Raw genomic sequence first — 27,153 nt, 5'->3', positions numbered from 1 at the left:
AGAGCACTGTTCTAAGCGCTGGGGTAGATGCAGGGTAATCAGGTTGTCCCACATGCGGCTCACAGTCTTAATCCTCATTTTACAGATGAGGTAACTGAGGCACAGAGAAGTGAAGTGACTTGCCCACAGTCACACAGCTGACAAGTGGTAGAGCTGGGATTCGAACCCATGACCTCTGACTCCCAAGCCTGTGCTCTTTCCGCTGAGCCACGCCGCTTCTCAATGCAACATTGCCTCCCCACCCCCCACCCCGTCCACTGGGGTGCCTTCAGCCTGCACCAGTTTTGATTTGAGGTTGTTGGGACTTGGTGGTTTAGCAGATTTTCTCTTGGAGGGCTTTGGTCTATGCCTAGTAACGGTGCTCTGGGCTCAGGGGAGTTAGCAGATGTTATTGGCTGGCTGATCAGGTGAGAGGGACACGGGAAGATTTCTACAACCTCAATCACTGCTCAGGAAGGAGTCGATGAATGTTCTGGCAGTCCAACTACAGAGCCCACTTAGTGCATTTTAAATTCCCACCTGTATAGTCTTTCCCAGCACTCAGTACAGTGCTCTGCACACAGTAAACATTTGATAAATTCTATCACTACTATATTATACTCTCCTAAGTGCTTAGGACAGTGGTCTGCACACAGTAAGCGCTCAATAAATATGATTGGCTACTACTACTATCCAGACTCCCTGTCTCCAAGGTCCTGGGATTTCTCCAGGGGCAGAGGCAGCCACTTAGGTCTCTGACGCATCTCCATTTCCCCACCAGTCATAGCTAATCAAAAATTGCCTGAGTAATTTAGGACCCCAAAGTATTCTTTGCCTTCAATCGTCCAGATCTTTCCAGTGAAAATATTTTGGGGATTAAAATAACTAGCTGATTAAGGTCTAAAGAAATTTGAGGGGCCCGAATGATCAGAGTCATTTACAAGTTTCAGCCCTGCCATTATTACATTTCAGTGAAACCCGTGCCATTGAAAACAAATGAGTTTTTTACTGTTGGTGGTTTTTTGCGTGCATCTGATGAGTATTCAGAGTGTGTAAGAAAATGTACAGGAAGGGCAGAAATCTGTGGCCTGAGCACTCCTGGAACCACATGGGGCCACCTGAAGACCAGATGGCCCTTCTTTCCACCCCGCCATCGCTAGGGAGATGCTTCACCTCCAACAGGAGTGGAAGGCAGGCAGAAGCTGCTATCATGGCCTTTAGAGTCAATCCATCCATCAATTTATTAAGCACTTACTGATGGCAGAGCACTGTACTGAGCACTTGGGAGAAGACAATGGTATTAGTAGACATGATCCCTGTCCTCAAGGAGCTGACAGTCTACTTCGTGCAGGGCACTGAACTGAACACTTGGGAGAGGACACTGGAGTTGGTAGACGTGATTCCTTGCCCTCAAGGAGTTTCCGGTCTACCATGTGCAGAGCACCGTACTAAGCATTTGGGAGAGCACAGTGCAATAGAGTTGGTCTACTTGATCCCCACCAGTGAGGAACTTACAGACTTGAGGGCGAGGTAGAATGTTGCGGTGGTTTTTCACACAGGTCTGTCTGCCTAGAGCAGGGATTTACTGGATGACCATACGCTAAGGTACAGTTACACTTTTAGCTGTTGACATGGTTCAGCTGTTCGGTTTTATCTGTTTGGATTGATTTTAGTTGTCGATCCCTTGTCCCGGCCTGCTACCTGAGAAACTGTGTGGTTTGGTGGATGAAGCACAGGCCTGGGAATCACAAGGACCTGGGTACTAATCCCAGCTCTGCCTCATGTCTGCTGTGTGACTTGGGCAAGTCACTTGACTTCCCTGGGCCTCAGTTACCTCACCTGTAATAATAATAATAATAATAATGATGGTATTTGTTAAGCACTCACTATGTGCCGGTACTATACTAAGCGCTGGAGTAGATACAAGCAAATTGGGTTAGACGTAGTCCCTGTCCCACATGGGGCTCACGGTCTTCACCCCCATTTTAAAGATGAGGTGACAGAGGCCCAGAGAAGTGAAGTGACTTGCCCAAGGTCACACAGCAGACAAGTGGTGGGGTTGGGATTAGAACCCACGACCTTCTGACTCCCAGGCCCGTGCTCTATCCACTATGCCACGTTGCAAAGTGGAGATAGGGACTCTGTCCACCCTGATGAACTGCTTTCTACCCCAGCGCTTAGAACAGTGCTTGGCACATAGTAAGTGCTTAAGAAGTGCCATTATTATTATTACCTCTCGATTGTGTGTTGCATATGGACAAAGAACCGAGCCTCAATCTATATCCATCTATTCTTCACAGCTGCTTATTACTGTACTCTGTTCAGTGGAAGTGCTCAATAAATGTTAATGATGGCATGTTATTGACTTCAGAGCAAAGAAAGGACCATCCCTGACAGGGAATTCCTTTGAGAATGGATTGCATTGTATATTCATTCAATCCTATTTATTGAGTGCGTACTGTGTGCACAGCACTGCACACGTGCTCTAACTAGTTGTGGTGAAGACGTGTAGCCAAACACTTGCTCATTTTAATGTTCCAAATGGACATTAACCACTCTCCCTCTCTTTCTCCTCCCCTTTCACTCCCTACCACTTTTTATTTCAACCCCTCTAGCCGAATTTGGAGACTATGATCCTGATGAACATCCAGAAAATTACATCAGTGAATTTGAGATTTTTCCTAAGCAGTCTCAAAAGCTGGAAAGAAAAATAGTGGAAATCCATAAAAATGATCTCAGGTAAGGTTGGGTAATGGTTGTCCAAATGATGCATGGGGGCATATTGAGCCTGGTGCATTATGGCAGTGAATCTCTGCCAGCTGTCAGTAAGGGGGAATGTGAGAATTACAGCGTGCCTTTAAGGTGGTCTACAGGAATGCTGGTCCATCGCTAACAGCGTACCTGGAAGGCATGGCCGCCGAGGAGAGACTTCCAACGATGATGGTCAGAATGATTTGCATCCCAGTTTTTGAGTAGAAAGCTTTCGACCACCCAGAATTTTAAAAGTGTGACCAACACAAAACAAATACACCGCTGGATGTAAAACTGTTTATCTGAAGCCTGCTTTGGGGCAAGGATGACTTCACAGAACTTCATTTGCAGAGGAATTCAGAGTCAACTTTTATTCCCCATTGGGTGACATGTTGAGCCTGCCCTCCTTACTGTGATTTTCAAGGAAAGTACACACTAGATTCACCACCAACAACAAAAAAAACTTCTTGGAAGGTCGCGAGAAATAAACTGCCCTCCCTAAGAATCGTTGCTGGGTTTCCACCAGGGAATTCTCAGGCTAGGGTGCAGTACTGGACTTCAGTGCTCGCATATATCACCATAAAGCTCGGGAGAGTGCGTGGAATACAAAAGCAGATTTTAAACATTAGGGCCAGTGTACACTGTCTTTGAGCAAACAGAGGAGTACAAATACAAACCTCCCCCGACACCCTGCAGCTTCTCCGCCTCGAAAAATCATGTTTTCACCCACTGGAGTCCTGCATTCTCATGCAAATGGTGAGAATGGTGGATTTTGAGCGTGCACTCACACCCCCTTCTGGCCATCTCCAGGATTGCATAAACGTCAGGAATGAAGTCCTGTGGTCAATTTTGGAAAGATATTCTCTTTAGAGAAAGGTAAAGTTTATAGGGAGAATTTACTCAGGACTTGCCCTTGTTGGGTATCTCTGGCGTCTTTGAGCTTCTAAACCATTACTGATTTGAAACGTCGACTTCCATCATTGCCTGGAACTAGGCAATCTCTTCCACTCCAAATTAAACTGAGGACGTCAAGGAAAAAAAACAGTAGGGCGGAATTAAAAAAAAGATGCCACGAAAGCAATAAGCACTGGCTGTTGCTACTTGTAATTAACCCTAAATGGCTAATGTTGTTAATAATAATGATAATCATAATTGTGGTATTTGTTAAGCACTTACTATGGGCCAGGCACTGTACTAAGCGCTGGGGTGGATACGAGCAAGTCAGATTGGACACAGTGCCTGTCCTACAAAGGCTCACAGTCTTAATACCCATTTTACAGATGAGGTAACTGAGGCAGTGATGTCGTGAAGGCATCCTTGATGTCGTGGAAGGGATTGAGGAAAGGATTGGAGGACAAGAAGTGGAGGCAGCGGTTGTAGAGAGTTGGCTCAAGGAGTTTACAAAGGAATGGTAAGAGGGAAATAGGGCGATAACTGGAGGGAGCTGTGGGGTCAAGGGAGGATTTTTTAAGAATGGGGATACGTGAGCATGTTAGAAAGCAGTGGGGAAGAAGTCTTGGAAGTTGAATAGTTGAAGATGGCAGTCAGGGAGGGAAGAAGAGAGAGGGTGAATGTTTTGAGAAGGTGTGAAGGGATGGGGTCAGAAGTGAAGGTGGAGGGCGAGGATTTTGAGAGGAGGCAGGAGATCACCTCTTGAGATACTGCTGGGAAAGATGGGAGATTCGAATAAGGGGCAGGAGGAAGGAGGGACTGGAGAAGAACAGGGGAGATTTTAGGAAGCTCACACCTGATGATTTCAATTTCCTCAGTAAAGTACATTAGTGGTAAGGGATGGCGAGGTGGCAGGGGCAGAGGATTTGAGGAGGTGTTAAATGTCTGAAACAGCTCATGTAGGCAATAGATGTGGGAGTCAAGGATGGAGAAATAATGTTGCTGGGCAGAGGAGAGGCCAGCGTTAAAACAGGCGAGGATGAATCGAGATAGATGAGGTCAGCCTGGTATCTGAATTTCCTTCAGCAGTGCTCTGGCACTTGTGCACAAGAGCAGAGGAAGCTTACTGTTGAGGCGATCTGCAGGTTAGTTGTACAAGATTGGTGGAGGGACAGGGGAGCAAGGCAGTTGAGTTCAGTGGGTTCAGGGGATGTCAAGGGTGTCAAGAAAAGTTTGGTTGGGTATAGAGACCAGACGGGATGTGATGACTTTGGAAAATTGGAGGAATCAAAAGATGAGAGGTTTCTGTGAGGGAACAGGACAGATCTGCAGGAAGAGGGTGTGTGGGAGAGAAGGCAAGTAAGGAGGTTTGTTCAGATAGAGGAATTTCAGAGTGGGTGAGGGTAGAGATGATGAGGTGGAATGTGCGTCCAGGTCGGTGAGTGTATGAGGTGGGGTGGAGCAGGAGGTCAGTGGAGTTGAGGAGCGATAGGAAGCGGGCAACGGAAGGGTCGTCAGGAACATCCACATGGATATCGAAGTCGCCAAGGATCGACGTAGGGATGGAGAAAGAGAGAAAGACTGTGAGAAAGAGGAAGTGTCACACAGGAGGTTTCATGAGGTTGGAAGTGTTTCCCTTGCCCTGAGACCGCAGTGTAGCACCGAGACAAAGTGTGTTTCATTTTGTGTACTGATACCGTGAGTCATTTGAGCATGTGAGTTTAAGAGAAGCAGCACTGCCTAGTGGAAAGAGCTCAGGCCTGGGAGTCAGAGGACCTGGGTAATAATCCTCATTCTTCCAGTTGCCTGCTGTGTGACCTTGGGCAAGTTACATAATTTCTCTGGGCCTCAGTCCCCTCATCTGGAAAATGGGGATTCAATTCTTGTTCTCCCTCCCACTTAGACGGTGAGACCCATGCGGACCTGATGTGATCTTGTATCTATCCCACCGCATAGTCCAATGTTTGGCACATAGTAAGCACTTAATGAAAATCACGATTTTTATCCATTTTATCAGCAGGCCCCTGAGATGTATCACCCTGTCCATCCATTATCATATTTCCTTTTATCCGATCTTCTTCTCTTCCCCAGCCTGTTAATTAGGCAAGTTTTTTCTTCCAAGCCAGGGTACCACAGAGAAGTTTTAATTTTGGTTGGAATTATGAGACTAGTGAAAGAAACCCCCAGGGCAAAGCTGGTAGGCACGGAGAGAAACAGCTCATAGCTCACTGGGAGTTTCAGTAATAATTGGAATGGCTGGGTTTCACTCTGCTTCTGTTTCACACTTAATTTGGAGAGATGTGTGAACACACTGACAGGTTGGGATGAGAAATGACCTTTAGTCTGACCAGTCTCCAAACAAAACTGTACCAATTGAATCTCTCCTCCAGCTGGGTTGATGCCGGGAGACACATGGCAGTATGACAACAAGTTTGACAAAGACCCGATGGATGATGAGTTGTTTTGGGAAATAAACCAGGGGCTAACAGAGCAGGTTAGGGTTAGGGATGATCCATCCCAAAACAATAGAACGGATGTCAAGGAGGGCCACCATCTCACAGTTGCCACTGTTAGAGATCGAATACGGAGCTGAAAGGACTGTTGCCATTGGTTATTGTTCTGACTCGGTAGTGTCGTTATGCATGGGATTCTGGGCAACTTTACAAGTATCCATTGTAGATCCTTTATTCTGTTATACAAAGACAGAAAGAACACGAGAAACAGCATGGCCTAGTGAGTGGATAGAGCACAGACATGGAAGTCAGAAGGACCTGGGTTCTAATCCCGGCTCCTCCGCTTGTCTGCTGTTCATTTATTCATATATTCAATCATATTTATTGAGAGTTTACTGGGTGCAAAGCACTGTACTAAGCACTTGGGAGGGTATAATACACAACAAACAGACACATTCCCTGTCCACATGAGCTCACAGTCTGGAGAGCTGTGTGACCTTGGGCAAGTCACTTTACTTCTCTGGGCCTCAATTACCTCATCTGTAAAATGAGGATTTAAGACTGTGAGCCCTGTGTGGGTCAGGGACTGTGTCTAACCTGACTAACGTGTGTCTGCGCCAGCATTTAGTATAATGCCTGGCATGTTGTAAGTGCTTAATAAATACTATTAAAAAAAAAAGTGCCAGAGCTGGGATTATTCATTCATTCATTCAATTGTATTTATTGAGCGCTTACTATGTGCAGAGCACTGTACTAAGCGCTTGGAATGAACAAGTCGGCAACAGATAGAGACAGTCCCTGCCGTTTGACGGGCTTACGGTCTAATCGGGGGAGACGGACAGACGAGAACAATGGCAATAAATAGAGTCAAGGGGAAGAACATCTTGTCCTCTGACTTCCAGGCCCATACTGTTTCCACTAGGCCTGCTGCTTCCCTATTATCATTATCATCATTATCATATTATCGAGCACTTACTGAACTAAGCACTTGGGAGAGGACAGTAAAACAGAGTTGGTAGGCATGTTCCATGCCCACGAAGAGCTTAAAGTCTAGAGGGGGTGATAGACATTATTATAAATAAATTACAGATATATACATAAATGCTGTGGGGATTCAATACCTTTTCTCCCTACTACTTAGACTGTGGGCCCCATGTGGGACCTGATTATCTTGTATCTACTCAGCGCTTGTATCTACCCTAGTTCCTAGCACATAGTAAGTGCTTAATAAATATCATATCCAGTTCTTAAATCAGGCAAGCAGCAAAGATGTGTTTGGCAGCAGTGTGAAAAGTGCACTGGATGGAGATTCAGATTCTAGTTCCTGCTCTGCCAGAAGGCCTTCCCTAACTAAGCTCTCATTTAATAATAATCATAATCATAATAATAATGGCATTTGTTAAGCACTTACTATGTGACTGTGAGCCTGTTGTTGGGTAGGGATTGTCTCTATCTGTTGCCGAATTGTACATTCCCAGTGCTTAGTACAGTGCTCTGCACACAGTAAGCTCTCAATAAATACAATTGAATGAATGAATATGTCCAGGCACTGTACTAAGCATGGGTGGATACAAGGAAATCAGGTTGGACACAGTCTCTGTCCTGCATGGGGTTCACAGTCTTCATCCCCATTTTACAGATGAGACAACTGCGGCACTTGGATCTCTACCCTTTAAGCACGTGATATACATCCCATCCTCAACCTCACAGCACTTATGTTTATATGAGTAATTTATGTTAATGTCTGTCTCCCCCTCTAGTCTATAAGCTCCTTTTCGGCAGGGAACATATCTACCCACTCTATTATATTGTACTCCCCAAAGCACTTAGCGAAGTGCTCTGCACACAGTAAGTGTTCAGCAAATACCACTGATTGATTGACTTTGGTGCCACTTGTCTGCTGTGTGACCTGGGGCAAGTCACTTCACTTCCCTCTGCCTCAGTTCCCTCATCTGTAAAAGGGGGATTGAGACTGTGAGTCCTATGTGGGACTGGGACTGTGCCCAACCTGATAAGCTTGTGCCTACCCCTGTGCTTAGTACAGTGCCTAGCACATAGCAAGTGCTTAACAAATACAATAATTATTATTAGTAGTAGTTGTGGTAAGAGGAGGAGGAGGAGCATTTATTGAGCACCCACTTAGTGTGTTTCACTGTACTAGGCATTGGGAAGTACAAAATAAAGAAGTGTCATTTTCCCTGCCCACAAGGAGCTTACATTCTCTGTACTTGTTTCCTCATCTGTAAAATGGGTGTCATACCTTCTGGTGTGAAAAGAATGAGGGGGACTGGTTTGGAGAGGGAAGATGAATTCAGTTATGGATATGTTGAATTTGAGGTGATGGCAGACAATCCAGGTGGATTTGCCCTGGAGGCAGGAGGAAATGGTAGATTGTAGATTTGGGAGTCATCCTGTCAAGGTAGTAGTTAAACTCATGTGATTGGATCCTCTGATAACCAACCACTATCCATGTTATGTGAATACAGTAGATTTTGCTTCACTTTTATTGCTCCTAACTTGATTTAGGCTGCAAAAGTTGGAAAATCCCAAATATAGCACAGAACTACTTGTAAATTCTAACAATGAATGGTGCCAACATCCTTTTACTCCCAGGCAACCCTACAATGGGGATTTCTAAAGCTGTTCAGTCACTTACCCCCAGCCTTAGGTTAACATCATTTCTCATTTGTTCTGAGTCACTCCACCAGTTCCACAGACTTTTAACTCCTCCCAGCATCTCTGGGAGATAAGCAAGGGAGTGAAAGCTCTTATCTCTCTTTCTCCTAATGGGGAGACAGTCCAGAATGCTGACTTCTGTCTGTATTCACAAAATGGCCCCGCCATGGGCTCTTTCCATTCATCCAGTAGCTCCTCGTGAGATGGCGTTGAACCAGTGAGGTACAAAGTGGCTGGGTTATTCATTTCCTTTCCCACACAGTGTTGTTACCCTGAGGTTTCTCTTTGAAATCTGAAATAGAAATGTTGTCTCTCTGAACTGGTTCTGGTAGAAGCCCAGGAAATGATGGTTGGATGGGGTTGGGCTGATGGGGATGGGCAAGTGCTGGTTGGCCATCTTGTCTGGCTACGCCTCTGGCCTTCGGAGTTGCAAGAGTAGTTTTGGATGGCTCAGCATCGAAAATGTGAGGGAAAGTATTCTTGCAGTGGAATCGGCTTTCTTTAGTGGGGCCGCAGAGCTCAGTCTCAAGATCTGGAGCAGCTAGTGGAAGGAAGGCCGTTGGCTCATTTAGACTCTATCATGTCATCTGCTCTCTGATTCCCTGCAATGAGCAAGTCTTTCGCTTAAGCCCAGCTTTATGGGAAGCCTTTTTTTATGGTATTTGTTAAGCGCTTAGTATGTGCCAGGCACTGAACTAAGTGCTGAGATAGATACACGATAATCCAGTTAGAAACAGTCCATAACCCATGTGGAGCTCACAGTCTTCATCCCCGTTTTATAGATGAGGTAACTGAGGCACAGAAAAGTGAAGAGGCTTGCCCAAGGTCAAACAGCAGACAGGTGGTGGAGTCAGGATTAGAACCCAGGTCCTTCTGATCCCAGGCCTGGGTTCTATCTATCTTAGAAGCTTTCCCTGACTAAGCCCTCCTCTCCTTTTCTCCCACTCCCTTCTTTGCTGCTCTTACTTGCTCCGTCATTCATCCTCCCTCCCATCCCCAAAGCACAACTGTATATATCTGTATATATTTGAAATGTATTTATTTATTTATTAACCTATTTATTTAGATTAACATCTGTCTCCTCCTCTAGACTCTGAGCTCCATCCCCATCCCCAAAGCACAACTGTATATATCTGTATATATTTGAAATGTATTTATTTATTTATTAACCTATTTATTTAGATTAACATCTGTCTCCTCCTCTAGACTCTGAGCTCGTTGTGGGCAGGAATGTATCTGTTTGTTGTTGTATTATATTCTCCCAAGTGCTTAGTACAGTGCTCTGTAAACAGTAAGCACTCACTAAATATGATTGAATGAAGGCATGAAGGAAGGAATACACACTAGGCCATGCTGCTTCTCATCACTTCATAGCTTTTGCATGTAAGAGTAACCTAGTGTGTCTGGAGGAAAATGTCCAGTGCAAAATCTCTTTACAGGAGTTTTATCTCTGAGATAACTGGGAATTAGACTATGAATTCAGCACCCTGGGATTAAAGGCACATTTATGGTACTTTGAATCTCTAAATTGACAGTGAAGGTCAAGGTGCAGACTTTGTTCTCTCTCCCCATTCGACAGAAGTCCCCATTTGATCCTTTTCTGTTGAATAAGCAAGAGGAAAACCCGAGATTCATCCAGATGATTAAGTGTCTTGTACTATCCAATTGAATCACAGTCCCCATCCCATGCAGGGCTCATAGTCTCAATCCCCATTTAACAGATGAGATAACTGAGGCCCAGAGAAGTGAAGTGACTTGCCCAAGGTCACACAGCAGACAAGTAGCAGAGTGGGGATGAGAACCCATGACCTTCTGACTCCCAGGCCTATGCTCTGTCCACTATGCCATGCTGCTTCTCATAGTTGTCTATTATGTGAGACAACCTGGGGAAGAAGACATCTCTGGGGCCATGCATGGCCAAGGACAAGGCTGAGCGAGGAAAAGAACCTCTTACATAATTATTATGATATTGGTTAAGGGCTTACTATATGTCAAGCACTCATTCATTCATTCAATCGTATTTTTTGAGTGTTTACTGCTTGCAGAGCACTGTACTAAGTGCTTGGAAAGTACAATTCAGCAATAGAGACAATCCCTGCCCACAACGGGCTTACAGTCCAGAAGCATTGTTCTAAGCTGTGGGGTAGATACAAGTCTTTCAGGCTGGACTCAGTCCCTGCCCCACATGGGGCACAGTGTCTAGGTAGAAGGGAGAACAGGTATTGAATCCCCATTTTACAGATGAGGAAACCAAAGCACAGAGAAGTGAAGTGATTTGCCCAAGGTCACTCAGCAGGCAAGTGGCAGAGCTGGGATTAGAACTCAGGTCCCGCAGGCCGGCAATCTCGGTGTCATCCTTGACTCGTCCCTCTCGTTCACCCCACACATCCTATCCGTTACCAAGACCTGCCGGTTTCACCTCTACAATATCGCCAAGATCTGCCCTTTCCTCTCCACCCAAACGGCTACCTTACTATTACGGGCTCTCGTTATATCCCGGCTAGACTACTGTGTCAGCCTTCTCTCTGACCTCCCTTCCTCCTCTCTCGCCCCGCTCCGGTCTATTCTTCACTCCGCTGCCCGGCTCATCTTCCTGCAGAAACGATCTGGGCATGTCACTCCCCTTCTTAAACAACTCCAGTGGTTGCCTATCGACCTCCGCTCCAAACAAAAACTCCTCACTCTAGGCTTCAAGGCTCTCCATCACCTTGCCCCTTCCTACCTCTCCTCCCTTCTCTCTTTCTACCGCCCACCCGCACGCTCCGCTCCTCTGCCACCCACCTCCTCGCCGTCCCTCGGTCTCGCCTATCCCGCCGTCGACCCCTGGGTCACGTCCTCCCGCGGTCCTGGAACGCCCTCCCTCCTCACCTCCGCCAAACTGATTCTCTTTCCCTCTTCAAAACCTTACTTAAAAATCACCTCCTCCAAGAGGCGTTCCCAGACTGAGCTCCTCTTCCCCCTCTACTCCCTCTGCCATCCCCCCTTTACCTCTCCGCAGCTAAAGCCTCATTTTCCCCTTTTCCCTCTGCTCCTCCACCTCTCCCTTCCCATCCCCACAGCACTGTACTCGTCCGCTCAACTGTATATATTTTCGTTACCCTATTTATTTTGTTAATGAATTGTACATCGCCTTGATTCTATTTAGTTGCCATTGTTTTTACGAGATGTTCTTCCCCTTGACGCTGTTTAGTGCCATTGTTCTTGTCTGTCCGTCTCCCCCGATTAGACTGTAAGCCCGTCAAACGGCAGGGACTGTCTCTATCTGTTGCCGACTTGTTCATCCCAAGCGCTTAGTACAGTGCTCTGCACATAGTAAGCGCTCAATAAATACTATTGAATTGAATGAAAGGTCTTCTGACTCACAGGCCTGGGCTCCTTCTATTAGACCATGCTGCTCCTCATGATTCCATGTGATTTTTTCCATGTCTTTAGTCTGGAATCTTTATTGGAATCACCTATTTCCAGATATATAATGGAAGCCTGTGGGAAAATGGGGTTAGAGATTCAGAATTTTGATTTTTACACACCTTCTGGAGTGAATTTGTTTTGCATATGGAGAAATGCTTGCAAATGAGTCAACATCCTAACTCCTTGGCAACAGAATTCCTGCCATCTGCCTTCTTGAACTTGGAGCCTGTTGGAGTGTTGATGAGGCTGCTTGTGAGGGATTCTCCTAAGGGATGTTGATTTCACCAGAGAACTATTGCAGAGCAACAAGTTGATTTATCACATGGCTTTGAGGGTCTAGTTTTTTTCTCCACTAGCAGATTAAGATAGAGTTTAGGGGACGATAATCAGAAATCATAAAAATTGTGATATGTGTTAAGCACTTACTTTGTAGCAAGCACAGCACTGAGTGCTGCTGTGCATAAGACAATCAGGTCAGACGCAGTCCCTGGATCACATGAGATTTCACAGTCTAAAGGGGAGGGAGAATAGGTATTGAATCTCCATGTATACAGTTGAGGAAACTGAGATACAGAGAAGTGAAGCAACTTGCCCAAGGTCACACAGCAGACAAATGGTAGAGCCGGGATGAGAACTCGGGTCCTTTCACTTCCAGGCCCGGACTCTTTCCATTAAGCCATGCTGCTTTATAGCTAGGTAGCATCATTTTTTCCTGATGGCTGAAAATGCATCCTGTAGGTTTTCTGATTTAGCCTCACTAAAAAGAAGAGAGAATTGAGGCCCAGAGAGGTTGTGAATTGTATGAGTTCACAGGTCAGGAGCTAAGCCGGAGCTAGAATCCAAGCTGTCTCTCCACTCTGCTATTGTCACCAGATTTCAATCAGAGCAAGCAATCAAACAGTGGAGGGTTCCATAAAGGGTTAAATTGTTTGGGAAACTGAGACAAGGGGACGAGGGACATTGGCGGTGATGCCTCCTATGTATTTTCATTATTATCATCGATACAAATGATATGAATGATAGTATTTATTAAGCACATACTCCAATGCAAACACTGTGATAGAAGATAATCGGAATGGACCGTACCCCTCTCCCACACTGGGCTCAGTCTAAGAGGCAGGGAGAACAGGTATCTTATCCTTCTTTAACAGATGAGGAAACTGAGGCACCGAGAAGTTAAATGACTGCACACGAGGCGTTGATTAAATGCTTTCGGTTGATTGATCGAAGAGGCCCCAGGTTCAAGGATCACTGTCGTAGTAATATGGCAGGCAAGTGGCAGGGCCAGGATTAGAACCTGGGTCCTCTGACCCTCAGGCCCATGCTCTTTCCACTACAGCATGCATTGTCCTTATGGATGCCTGACCAAATACCTAAGGGTTGCGATTTTGCTGAGCCAATAGGACTTGGTTGCAACTATACAGTGTTCATAAGGCAATTGTCTTTGTGTCCCCGAAGCATAGAGGTGCTAATACTATGTGAACAAAAATAAGCAAAACGGAGACATAAGAAAGAGGTGTGATTTTTCCACAACCAAATATAGTCACAGAAAACCAGCTCACTCTAATTATTCATTGGTCTTTTTAGCTTTAAAGCATTCAATCAGCTCTCCCCCTCCAACTTGCCTTGCTGGTTTCCTACTACAGCAACCTACTCACTGTGCCTCAATTTCACCTATCTGGCTGCATAGCCTATGAACTTGGATCTATGCCCTTTAAAGCACTTGATAATCCCCCCATCCTCAGCCCCAAGAAAATTATGTACATATCTGTAATTTCTTTGAATGTCTCTCTCCCCCTCTAGACTTTCAGCTTGTGACCAGGGAATGTGTCTCCCTACTCTGTTGTACTGTGCTCTGCATACACTAAATGCTCAATAAATTCCACTGATTGATTGACTTCCTTGAGTTCAATAGATGTAGTAGTTCTTGTGATATAAAGTTATTAACATCGAGAAAAGAGCCTGGTTCCGTTGGTTTGAACATTTCCAGAGAGCTCTAATAATGGTATTTGTTAAGCAATCTATCGGTCTCATATATTGAGCTCTTACTGTATGCAGAGCTTATGTACATATTTGTAATTGATTTTAATGTCTGTTTCCTCCTCTAGACTGTAAATTCCTTGTAGCAGGGAACTTGTCTACCCATTCTTTGTACTGGTCTCTCCCAAGTGCTTAGTTCAGTGCTCTGCACCCAGTCAGTGCTTAATAAATACGACTGATTTGATTGGTACTTCGGTGCATGGAAAGAGAGAGGTATAATCAATCAGTCAGTCGATCGATCAATCAGCGGTATTTGTGGAGGGCTTATTGTGTTCAGAGTACTGTATGAAGTGCTTGGGGGAGTACAGTAGAGTTGGTAGTCACGATCCCTGCCCTAAAGGAGCTTACAGTATAGTGCGGGGAGTTGGGGGGAATGGACATGATGATGACGATGATGATGGTATTTGTTAAGCACTTACTATGTGCCATGCACTGTTGTAAACACTCGGGTAGATACAAGGTAATCAGATTGTCCCACGTGGGGCTCACGGTCTTAATTCCCATTTTACAGATGAGGGAACTGAGGCACAGAGAAGTTAAGTGACTTGCCCAAAGTCACACAGTTAAGTGGGAGAGCTGGGATTAGAACTCATGACCTCTGACTCCCAAGCCCGTGCTCTTTCCGCTAAGCCACGCTGCTCCTGCTGAAAATAGGAGAAGCAGAAGAGTATAAGGATACATTTATCAGTGTTGTGGGACTTGGGTGGGGTGAGTATAAAAGTGCTTACAGACCAAGGTGCATAGATGATGCACAGGGGAGGGCAAATAAGATGGGGAAATGAAAAGTTACTCAGGGAAGCTTCTTAGAGGAGATATGGTTTTAGTGGGACTTTGAAAATGGGAAGAATGGTGATCTGTCAGATACGAAGGGGAAGAGAGTTTCAGGCCAGAGGGAGTGTGTGAGAAAGGGTTTCTGAAAGAGATGAGATTGAGGTACACTGAGTAGGTTGGTGTTAGAGGAGGGAAGTGTGCGGGCTGGAGTGGGAGATTAGTGAGGGGAGGTAGGTGGGGGAGAGCTGATTGAGTGCCTTAAAGCCAGTGGTAAGGAGTTTCTGATGCGGAGATAAAATAAAACTATTAAAATATTCAAAATGAAGATAAGCGAGTTCTGAAAACTGATGCATCATTACTGACTCTCCAAAATTATTATTGACAAGCTACTTGTGATGAAACCACCAACTGGGGAAATCTGCAGCTCTTACAAGAAAATATCAGCTAAACGGTTGTCTTTACTACTAAGTATCTCATTAAAGACACCATTAATCTTAGTGATACAGTTCCTAATGCAGGATATAAAAGATAGAAAATCATTATTTTCCATTAGCAAACCATAGCTTTCTGCCAGAAACCAAAAAAACACATCCCCTTGTAATGGAGTTTTGTTCACATTGTCCCAAAACATAATCACTGTCTATCTTGAGTGAGTGTCCATTTTTTAGGGTATGTCGATATTTGTGCTTTCTCGACTTATCTACCCTATGGCTCTTTGTTTATCTTCTCTTGATTTTCAACCCTCTGTTTTGCTGTGTGGCTGTATGTACTGACCCACGAATGCTTTTCCAGGTTCCAAGCTCCAGAAATATGTCCCCTGATCCCAAGTGAGGTTTGCAGGCACAGTCATAAAGAGGGAATCATACAGTTCAGGAAGATCCATTGCTTTAAATAAATAGCATTTTCTACAGCATCGTATTTACCAGCGCATAGCAATCCTGGCCTTGGTAATTTACTCTTTTAGCAAGGAAGCAAATACCAGTTTGGCAGGTAAAGAAAGCTGAAATGAGTCCTGCCATGTGTTGTTTCTTTGGATTTTTCCGTTACTTTGTATTACTTCCTGGCAGTCAGTCTGGTCGTGCCCTTGTCTCCCTGTAAACAGATCCAATGTCAGGCTAGGATGCAATCGAGGAACGGAAGAACTTGCATGTCAGCACATTTAACTCAAAGTGAGATTTGTTTGGGGTTGGTCTGGCAGGCTTGTTCTCCCTGAATTCTAAGGTTTTCTGCCTTGTCGTTGCCCAAGGCAACTCTGAGATGGTACCCAACACCCTCATTCACCTTAATTCAGAGAAGCAGCATGGCCTAGTGAAAAGAGCCCAGACCTGGAATCGGAGGACCTGGGTTCTAATCCTGGACCCGCCATTTGACTGCTGTGTGACCTTGGGCAAGTCACTTCGCTTCTCTGTGCCTCAGATCCCTCATCTGCAAAATGGGATTTTAATGCCTGTTCTCCTTCCTCCTTAGCCCACGAGCCCCATACGGGACCTGATTATCTTATATCTACCCCAGTGCTTAGTACAGTGTTTGCCACATAGTAAGTACTTAACACATACCATAGTTATTATTATTATGATTATTTAGGCCTGCAGTGAGTTAGATGTGGCCATGGTGCCTGGGGTATGATTGCCCCAAAGTCCTTTAACCTCCCTACAACATTTGTTGTAAATGATTTACAACATACATTTACAAATTACATACATTTAGAGAAGCAGCGTGGCTCAGTGGAAAGAGCACGGGATTGGGAGTCAGAGGTCATGGGTTCGATTGCCGGCTCTGCCACTTGTCAGCTGTGTGACTGTGGGCAAGTCACTTCACTTCTCTGTGCCTCCGTTACCTCATCTGTAAAATGGGGATTAAAAGTGTGAGCCCCATGTGGGACAACCTAATTACCCTGTATGCCCCAGCGCTTAGAACAGTGCCCTGCACATAGTGCTTAATAAATACGAACAACAAAAAAAAGTATACCCTGAATTATTTATTATATCTGTAAATTGTTTATTACATCCATTCCTTATGTATTTATATTAAGGCCAGTCTCCCTCTTGAGACTATAAGCTTGTTGTTGGCAGGGAGCGTGTCTACTAACTCTGTTGTACCTTCCCAAGCTCTTAGTATAGTGCTCTGCACAGAATAAGCGCTCAACAAATACCATTGATTAATTGATTGATTTGTGCCCAGATTGAAGTTTCTGAACTTCTCAATTCCTGGAAAATGTGGGTTTCCCTGAATCATGAGATCAAATCATACCCTCGGATTTGTTTCTAAGTGCATGAAAGGCATGTTGAGCCTTGCCATGCTTGACATGACAGGCTATTTTTGTGATCTTGATTTCCAATGCATGACATAAGGCCAGGAACACTAAATTTCAATAGCTACGTCTTGTTTAGGATTAAATTGAAGTTTCTCATATTTCCTTCCTTTCAAAAGAAAAGTGCTCAAGTATAGCATTCTGCCAGGTCTACTGTTGCCAGGTGGTAATTTTTCTTTAGTTCACATACCAAATAATTTAAATCTTTCAGCCAGTGAGTTAAAGTTGCTATAGCAACTCCATGAGATGCAGTGCCACCACTTAGATCTTTTGTGAAGGTCTCTATTTGCTTATTTAATGAAAAAAAAACCATAATAACCAATCAAGTAATATGGGCTAACAAGATATGTTTATTCATCCTCCACTTTCTTAAGGTTAAGTTCAGTTTAACTCAATTTATGTTTGATAATATAAAAATAATAACCTCTGGACTTCAGTGAACATTTTTGTTTATTTTTATGGCCAGCTATGCAGCTATGGAGGGTAAAGGTTAACTAAGCTTGAAAGAGCCATCCTTGGCTTAGAAAGACAGAAAAATAAACCACTTCATCCCAACCAATAAAATAATAAAAAAGAAGCTCTCGCCATAAGAGTTTTAAAGAAGAAATCAAGCCTTAAGTTTTGATTTGGGGGGTGAGGGAAAGTAGCATTATTTCAGGATAGTGTGATGGCACTTTCCAGATTGTAAACTCCTTGAGGGCATGGATCATGTCTCCCAACTCTGTTGTATTATATTCTTCCAAGCGCTTAATAGTACACTGCACTGTGCATAATAAGCACTCAATAAATAGCCTTCATTGATGGATTGATTGATTGTCCTTTTGAACTTATACTGCTGGATGGTTAGGTGATGCATTCTTCCAATCCCAGTCACCTTATGGGCCAACAAGTTAGTTCAATCAGTCAATCAGTGGAAACATGTCTACAAACCCTGTTGTATTTGTACTCTGCCAAGTGCTTTTAAAGTGCTCTGCACACTGTAAGGGTGCAGTAAATATGATTGCTTAGTTGATTGACCCATTGAGCACTTCTGTGGGCACAGCCCTGTATTAAGTGCTTGGGAGAGCACAGTAGGATTCATTTACATGATCCCCCCCTCAAGGAGTTTATAATCTAGTCGGGGAGACAACCACTAATAGAGGGAATGGCGAAACAGTAGAATATATAGATATGTCCTTATAAATGCTAGAGGGGAGTGGGGGGAGGTGAGTAACCATGTGCTCACTGCTGGAGTGGCAGTGGGGGAGGAAATAAGTTGTAGAGAACAAATATTAATAAGGGAAAACCGCCTGGGGAAGATGTAATTTCAGGAGGGCTTTGAAGAAGGGGAGAGCTGCAGTCTGTCTGATACAAAGACAGAGAGGGTTCCAGGTATGGAGGAAAGCAAGTTTTGTTTCATGATATTTGTTAAGTGCTTACTCTGTGTCAAACACTGTTCTAAAAGCTGGGGTAGGTGCAAGTTTCTTAGGTCGGATACAGTCCCTGTCCCACATGGGGCTCACAGTCTAAACAGGAGGGAGAACAGGTATTTAATCCCCATCTTAAAGTTGAGGAAACTGAGGGATAGGGAAGTTCAGCTGCTTGCCCAAATTCACATAGCAAACAATTGGCAGGGCTGGGTTTAGCTGTGAGCTGTGAGGCTCGCAGTCTAAGTAGGAGTTCTGTATCATTGAAGGCTGGGTGGCAAGACAGGGTCACAAACAGTGAAGTTCGGTAGTGAAACCAGTCTCATAACATTGTAGCATTGCTCTCTGCAGTATAGCCTTGCTGGGTGGGTAGAAGCAGTGTGGCTTAGTGGATAGAGCCTGGGCCTGGGAGTCAGAAGGTTCTGGGTTCTAGTTCCGGCTCTGCCACATATCTGCTGTGTGACCTTGGGCAAGTCTCTTCACTTCTCTGGGCCTCAGTTACCTCATCTGGAAAATGGGGATCAAGAATGTGAGCCCCCTGTGGGATAGGGACTGTGTGATTAACTTATATCTACCCCAGTGCTTAGAACAGTGCTTGACACATAGTAAAGCGCTTAGCAAGTACCATAATAATAATAATTATTATTATTATTACATGTGAGGAGAATGGGTGAAGGTAGGATACCCAAGCAGCTGCCGTATATGGGGGATGAGCACAGCAGAGGATACTGTGAAAACGCTTTAAGGATATTGGTACAGCCCCGCTTCAGACAGTCTGACATCACAGCTGAGAGCGCGAGAACACTGCAGCCTGCTGTGTAGCAATGTAGAAAGGAGCAGCACTTTCTGAACAGAAGCTCCAAGAGGATCGGGGAGACTGAGACAAAACTGAAAATAGCACCAGGCACAGTAAACAGCAAACATGTCAGCACAACAGGAGCAGTCTTTGCTTGTGCTCGGTGGGATCTGTGATGGAGATAACCAGGCTTACAGTCTTTCCAGTTTCACTTGCATCTATGGACACATCTATAGCTACACAAATATATGCACACATTGTGTGCATGTGTGGGGGTGTATAGGTGTGTCTGTATAAATCTAAACACAAAGAAATGATTTTGTGCACTAGTAACCTTTGAATTCCACCTCCTGGAGGACAGGGAGGTGGGAGGGAGTGTAGATCACCCACCCTCAGACATCGAAGGGGTTAAGTTCTGTTTCAGTCAATGAATCAATAGTATTTAATGAGTGCTTGCTTTCTGCAGTGCCCTGTACTAAGCACGTGGGAGAGTATAATAGACTTGAGCCATTGATCCCTTTTCTCAAGGAGCTTATGTTCTACTGTGTGAGAGGACTGAACTGAGCGCTTGGGAGAGGACAATACGGTTAGCAGGCACGATCCTTGCCCTCAAGAAGCTTACAGTCTACAATATGCACCGCACTGTACTGAGTGCTTGGGAGAGTCGAATAGAGTTAGTAGACATGATCCCTGCCGTGACGGCGAGCCTCGTGTGAGGCAGGGACCGTGTCCGATCTGATTATTCTTTATCTACCCTAGCTCTCAGCACAGTGCCTGGCACATAGCAGCCCCTTTGAAAATACGATCACTAATATAGTGTTATTATGGATCTTAGAATTTACCCTACTTAAAACTCACCTCCTCCAAGAGGCCTTCCCAGACTGAGCTCCTCTTCTCCCTCTACTCCCTCTGCCACCCCCCCCTTTACCTCTCCGCAGCTAAACCCTCTTTTTCCCCTTTTCCCTCTGCTCCTCCACCTCTCCCTTCCCATCCCCACAGCACTGTACTCATCCGCTCAACTGTATATATTTTCGTTACCCTATTTATTTTGTTAATGAATTGTACATCGCCTTGATTCTATTTAGTTGCCATCGTTTTTACGAGATGTTCTTCCCCTTGACTCTATTTATTGCCATCGTTCTTGTCTGTCCATCTCCCCCGATTAGACTGTAAGCCCGTCAAATGGCAGGGACTGTCTCTATCTGTTGCCGACTTGTTCATCCCAAGCGCTTAGTACAGTGCTCTGCACATAGTAAGCGCTCAATACATACTATTGAATGAATGAATGAATGAATGAATTTAGAGGGGGAAACAGACAAAAAAATGAACTGCAGCTGCAGTGTGTGCCGGGCTGGTGGCGGGGAGTAGCACAGGGAGGTGAGAGATTCACCAGGGAAGGCCTCTCGGAAGTGACATCGGAAGATTTCAGAAGGCCCTTGAGGACCTGGGTTCTGTTCCCGGCCCCGCCACTTGTCTGCTATGTAACCTTGGGCAGATCACTTAACTTCTCTGTGCCTCAGTTCCCTCATTTATAAAACGGGAATTAAGACTGTGAGCCCCATGTGGGACATGGGCGCTGTCCAGCTTGACTAGGTTGTATCGATCCAGTGCTTGGTATTCATTCATTCATTCAATAGTATTTATTGAGCGCTTACTATGTGCAGAGCACTGTACTAAGCGCTTGGGATGAACAAGTCGGCAACAGATAGAGACAGTCCCTGCCGTTTGACGGGCTTACAGTCTAATCGGGGGAGACGGACAGACAAGAACAATGGCACTAAACAGTGTCAAGGGGAAGAACATCTCGTAAAAACAATGGCAACTAAATAGAATCAAGGCGATGTACAATTCATTAACAAAATAAATAGGGTAACGAAAATATATACAGTTGAGCGGACGAGTACAGTGCTGTGGGGATGGGAAGGGAGAGGTGGAGGAGCAGAGGGAAAAGGGGAAAATGAGGCTTTAGCTGCGGAGAGGTAAAGGGGGGATGGCAGAGGGAGTAGAGGGGGAAGAGGAGCTCAGTCTGGGAAGGCCTCTTGGAGGAGGTGATTTTTAAGTAAGGTTTTGAAGAGGGAAAGAGAATCAGTTTGGCGGAGGTGAGGAGGGAGGACGTTCCAGGACCGCGGGAGGACGTGACCCAGGGGTCGACGGCGGGATAGGCGAGACCGAGGGACGGCGAGGAGGTGGGCGGCAGAGGAGCGGAGCGTGCGGGGTGGGCGGTAGAAAGAGAGAAGGGAGGAGAGGTAGGAAGGGGCAAGGTGATGGAGAGCCTTGAAGCCTAGAGTGAGGAGTTTTTGTTTGGAGCGGAGGTCGATAGGCAACCACTGGAGTTGTTTAAGAAGGGGAGTGACATGCCCAGATCGTTTCTGCAGGAAGATGAGCCGGGCAGCGGAGTGAAGAATAGACCGGAGTGGGGCGAGAGAGGAGGAAGGGAGGTCAGAGAGAAGGCTGACACAGTAGTCTAGCCGGGACTGTGGGACAGTGGTACAGTGGGACTGTGGTACAGTGGTACTGTGGTACAGTGCCTGGCCTTCACAAATACCATTAAAAAAAGATGGGGGAGCTGCGGTCTCCCAAATGTGAGGAAAAGGGAGGAGAAGGGAAGGCATGAGCAAGAGGTCAGTGGCCAGAGAGCAGAGAACGAGGCAGAGTGAGTAGGTTGGTTTGAGAGGAGCTAAGTGTGTGAGCTAGCTGGGGAGTAGCGGATATAGAGGAGAGAGAGTTAGCTGATTGAGTTCCTTAAAGCCAGTGGTCAGGAGTTTCTGCTTGATGCAGAGAGGAATTAGCAGCCACTGGAGATTTTTGAGGAGTGGGGAGATGCGAGCAAGATAATGTTTTAGGAAAATGATTTAATAATGTTGGTATTTGTTAAGCGCTTACTATGTGCCGAGCACTGTTCTAAGCGCTGAGGTAGACATAGGGGAATCAGGTTGTCCCACGTGGGGCTCACAGTCTTAATCCCCATTTTACAGATGAGGGAACTGAGGCACAGAGAAGTTAAGTGACTTGCCCACAGTCACACAGCCGACAAGTGGCAGAGCTGGGATTCGAACTCATGAGCCCTGACTCCAAAGCCCGTGCTCTTTCCACTGAGCCACGCTGCTTCTGATTTGGGCAGCAGACTTAATAATATAATAGTACCATTTGTTCAGTACTTACTATGTGCCAGGCACTGTACTAAGCGCTGGGGTGGATACAAGCAAATTGGGTTGGATACAGTCTCCATCCCCCACAAGGGGCTCAAAATCTTAATCCCCATTTTACAGCTGAGGTAACTGAGGCACAGAGAAGTGAAGCAGCTTGTCCAAGGTCACACAGCAGACATGTGGCAGAGCTGGGATTAGAACCCGGGTCCTTCTGACTCCCAGTCCTGTGCTCCAACCACTAGGCCACACACTTCAGCATGGACTGGAGTGGGGAGAGACTGAGAGCAGGGAAGTCTGTGAGGAAGCTGATGCTATTGAACCATCCTTCTAGGTAACCAGCTACAGATCATATTTTAGGGCTACTCCCCTTTAGTCATCCAGCCTATTTGGAGCTAGGTCTCAGTGCAGAAACTGTTGGGGGTCCACTGTTTTTAACTGCACAGGTCAAGACCTTTGGGGGCTCTGCTTTCAGTGGGCTTTGATCTTCTGAGGGACAGAGTTAGGATCCCCCAGGAATCACCTGTGCAAGTCAGAACTGCGGGAAGATCACTATTTTTCCTTTCTTTTACAATCCTAAGGTTAGCCTCTCATCTAATACTAATAATAATTATGGTACTTGTTAGAACTTACTTTGTGCCAAGCACTGTTCTAAGTGCTGGAGTAGATACGAGTTAATCAGGTTGGACACAGTCCCTGACCCACATGGGGCTCACACTCTTATCCCCATTTACAGATGAGGTAGCTGAGGCACAGCTAAGTGAAGTGATTTGCCCAAGGTCACCCAGCAGACACATGGCAGAGCCTGGATTAGAACCCAGGTCCTTCTGACTCCCAGGCCCGTGTTCTGTCCCCTAGCCACACGTTTCTCTACGAAGCTATTGCACTTCCTAAGCAGAGTGGAGGAGAGCAAGAGGGAAAGAGCAAGGGGTGGTAAGGGGGTGCAGTGGTGACTAGAGAGATAGTTCAGGATGTAGAGCAGGCCGGTGGGCCATTGAATACATTTCATATGCTATATGTGGGTAGACAGTGGACTGAGGAAGAGGTACGGCACTTAAAATAAGGAAGAGCCGCCGCATGAACTATTGGTTGGATGCAGAAGTGGCATTAGGCTTGGTCTGTAACAGCCCAACAGCAAATAACTGTCATTCTAGAAGGGTGTCGTCTCATGCCAAGGATTAATATAGCATCTTCCCAAGAACTCAGCGGGCTCTCCTTGCAGCCTTCAGTCTGCCTCTTGCAGTCAGCCCATGCCTAAACTTTGCCAGTGGAGCGGGAATGAGGATGATGATTTTTTTAAAGTGAATGGTGACCCCTGCTCTTGGTATTTATTGGCCCTTACTAAGCACTAAGTACTAAGCACTTGGGAGACTACAATGCAACAGCCGACAGGGCCACAAGGAACTTACAGAAAAGAGGGAGAGACAGACATTAAAATAAATTTCAGATGGGTGTGGATATAAGTGCTGGGGGTCTGGGGGAGGGGAGAATATAAAAGTGCTTAAGTGGTACAGACCCAAGTCCATAAGCGACACAAGTCGAGGACAGGCAGGTTTCCAGGAGAATTGTCAGAATTGCTGCCAAATTATCCAAGGGGATATTTCTCCTTAGTTGAAATGCAACAGGCCATCTTTGAATATATCTGATGTTGGGGCACTCGGTGACTCCGCAGAGGATGTTTTCCTTGAAGTTTTGAGTGGGAGCTTTCAAGATGTTTTTTTTTTAATTAATCAATGGTATTTATTGAGTGCTTACTACATGCAGACCACTATACTAAGGGCTTGGGAGAGTAAAATACAAAAGAATTAGCGGACACATTCCCTGCCCATAATGAGGTTACAGTCCAGAGGGAGCTTAATACTATTTGTTAAGCGCTTACTCTGTCCCAGTCACTGTACTAAGTGCTGGGGTAGATACAGGATTATCAGGTTGAACACAGTCCCTGTCCCACCTGGGGCTCACAGTCTTAATCCCCATGTTACAGATGGGGGATCTGAAGCACAGAGAGGTGAAACGACTTGCCCAAAGTCACTCAACAGACAAATGGGGGATACAGGATTAGAACCCGGGTCCTCTAACTCCCAGCCCCAGGTGCTTTCCAATAGGCCACACTGCTTCTCTAGGTTTGTTAGAACATGCAAATTCATCTAGTCCCACTGGACATTCCTCTATCTAAACACTCAGTCATTAGTGCTTTGCTGAACTTAACTGGTGGACCCTCCGAAGCAATCAAAAATGTGTTTTCCTTATTATTTGTACTGGAAGAGACAAATTTTCCTTCTCCAAATGACACCTTGGCTTGTGATGATGCTCTTTCAGAGAGAGCAGCTGGCTATGTTGAAACAGATGCTCTGTCTATATGAGACTGCGTAGAAAGTATCGAGTTTCAGATTAATAGCTTACATGTATTTGTGTGTGTGTGGGTGTCCATGCACACTTCCTAAATTGGAATAATTTGTTTTGCTATCTAGAATTCCTAATTCAGGGGGCAAGAAGTCAGTATTTGTATTTGTGTGATGTTCTCCATTTTCTGGGGAAATCAGTCAATCAGCCAATGGTATATATTGAGCACTTACTGTGTGCAGAGCACTGTACTAAGCACTTGGGAGAGTACAATATAACAGGGCACAGCTCGAAATGACATTTGCCCCAAGCAAGGTTGGGAGGGAGTAATGAGAGCAAGTAAGAGTGGCAGAAAGCCCTTTGTCTTTAGAACTCTGTGTCCTCAGGAAAACTTGTCATGATTTATCATCAGCGGTAATGGCTGCCTTGGGGTTGCCAAGCAGAGTGGCCTTCACATGCCTGGTTCGTTCTGTTGAAAACACTGCCCGTTGGTGGAAATGCTACCAATGTTTCAAAGCCATTTCCCCTACCATACATACTCAAGGTGAGCTGCAAACAACGAAATGGTTACTGTAAACAGCGGCAAACACTTCCTCCAAACCTGAGTCCCCGGCTTCAAAGACTAGTAAATCTCTCACCTTATAAAATTCAAAAAAGGAAGTGCTGACAGGTATCTATTTTACAGTGCTACATGCCAAGTTATGTTTAGGTCTATGTCATGGTGGATGAAGTAACCCGAGTTGGAAGCGATATCTCTTATTCTGCACAAGCCTTCTAAGTGCTTTGGTTGGAACAAGTCAATGGAGCCCTCTCAATCAATCAGTCAATCTGTGGTATTTATTGAGTACTTACTGTGTGCATAGCACTGTACTAAGTGCTTGGGAGAGTACAGTATAAGAGTTGGTAAACATGATCACTGCTCTCAAGGAGTTTGCAGTCTTGTTGGGAAGATAGAGACAATGAGGGCCTAGGAAAAACAGTTTGACTTAGCATGAGAAGACCATGCCTAGAACACTACAGGAGGAAGCAGCGTGGCCTAGTTAGAGCACAGGCCTGGGAGTCAGAAGGACCTGGGTTCTAATCCCAGCTGCTCCGCCTGTCCACTGTGTGACCTCATGCAAGTCACTTCTCTTCTTTGTGCCTTATTTACCTCATCTGTAAAATGGGGATTAAGACTGTGAGCCCTATGGGGGATAGGGACCATGTCCAACCCACTGTGCCATTTTAGTTGCCATTGTTTTTACGAGATGTTCTTCCCCTTGACTCTTTATTGCCATTGTTCTTGTCTGTCCGTCTCCCCCGATTAGACTGTAAACCCATCAAACGGCAGGGACTGTCTCTATCTGTTGCCGACTTGTTCATCCCAAGCGCTTAGTACAGTGCTCTGCACATAGTAAGCGCTCAATAAATAAATAAATAAATACTATTGAATGCCCCAGAGCTTAGTACAGTGCCTGGCGCGTAGTAAGCCCTTAACAAATGTAATATTAATTTGTACTACAAATACTAGCAGTATTACTACTACTACTAATATATTTTTGTAACAAATGGAATTTGGTCCAAGACATTAGTCTTTGGGGGTGGATTTTTCCCTCCCTTCCTGGTCCTGACCGTGGCAGCCAGTCGGATGGAGGTGAAAGATGTTTCTGTCGGGCTTTCTCCCAATTAAACTGCTAAGCCTTCCTTGTGTTATTTCAGAGGTCAGAACCCAGCGGTGGCTGAATTTAATTTACTACTGAAAGCACATACTTTGGAAACATATGGCGTGGATCCCCACCCCTGTAAGGTAATGGCTCCTCGACGCCGGGGTCGGGGGGAGGTGTTGGTATTAACACGTAAGGATTTGATCTGCCAGACCCCTGGAATTAGTCTGAAACATGACAGTCTATCCAGACTGTCACAAATTTGGGACTTTTTCAGGCCCACAGAGGACTGCTTTTTAGAGGTGACCATTCTTCAGCTCTGTTAACCATCCCCAGTAGAGTGGGGATGCAAATCTTTGGATTTTGCAGCCAGGTAACAGGGATTTCCAATTTGGGGGCTATGTTTTCATTTTAATGTCATCAGGTGGGATCTAATTGGTTTGGGTTGTTGTAGTCAACCAAAAGTCATTTACTCATAAAGCACTTCATATAGGGCACTTCTCCAAAGAACCTGAGAAATTTGCTTAGAAACAAGTCTG

The 27,153-nt window shown here is 45.3% G+C and overlaps 1 protein-coding gene across 1 annotated transcript in view; it reads left to right on the top strand.

The window, feature by feature from the left end:
• FRMD3 (FERM domain containing 3) overlaps positions 1-27,153 on the top strand; it is a 242,163-nt gene that overhangs the window by 164,272 nt on the left and 50,738 nt on the right. The window contains exons 6-7 of the mRNA XM_029056075.2: positions 2,595-2,718; positions 26,670-26,757. Coding sequence (XP_028911908.1) covers positions 2,595-2,718; positions 26,670-26,757 — 212 coding nt within the window. The remainder of the gene's footprint in view (positions 1-2,594; positions 2,719-26,669; positions 26,758-27,153) is intronic.

Source organism: Ornithorhynchus anatinus, chromosome X5 (genome assembly GCF_004115215.2).
Source record: "Ornithorhynchus anatinus isolate Pmale09 chromosome X5, mOrnAna1.pri.v4, whole genome shotgun sequence".
Lineage (NCBI taxonomy): Eukaryota > Metazoa > Chordata > Mammalia > Monotremata > Ornithorhynchidae > Ornithorhynchus > Ornithorhynchus anatinus.
This window is presented reverse-complemented; position numbering and strand designations above follow the sequence as displayed.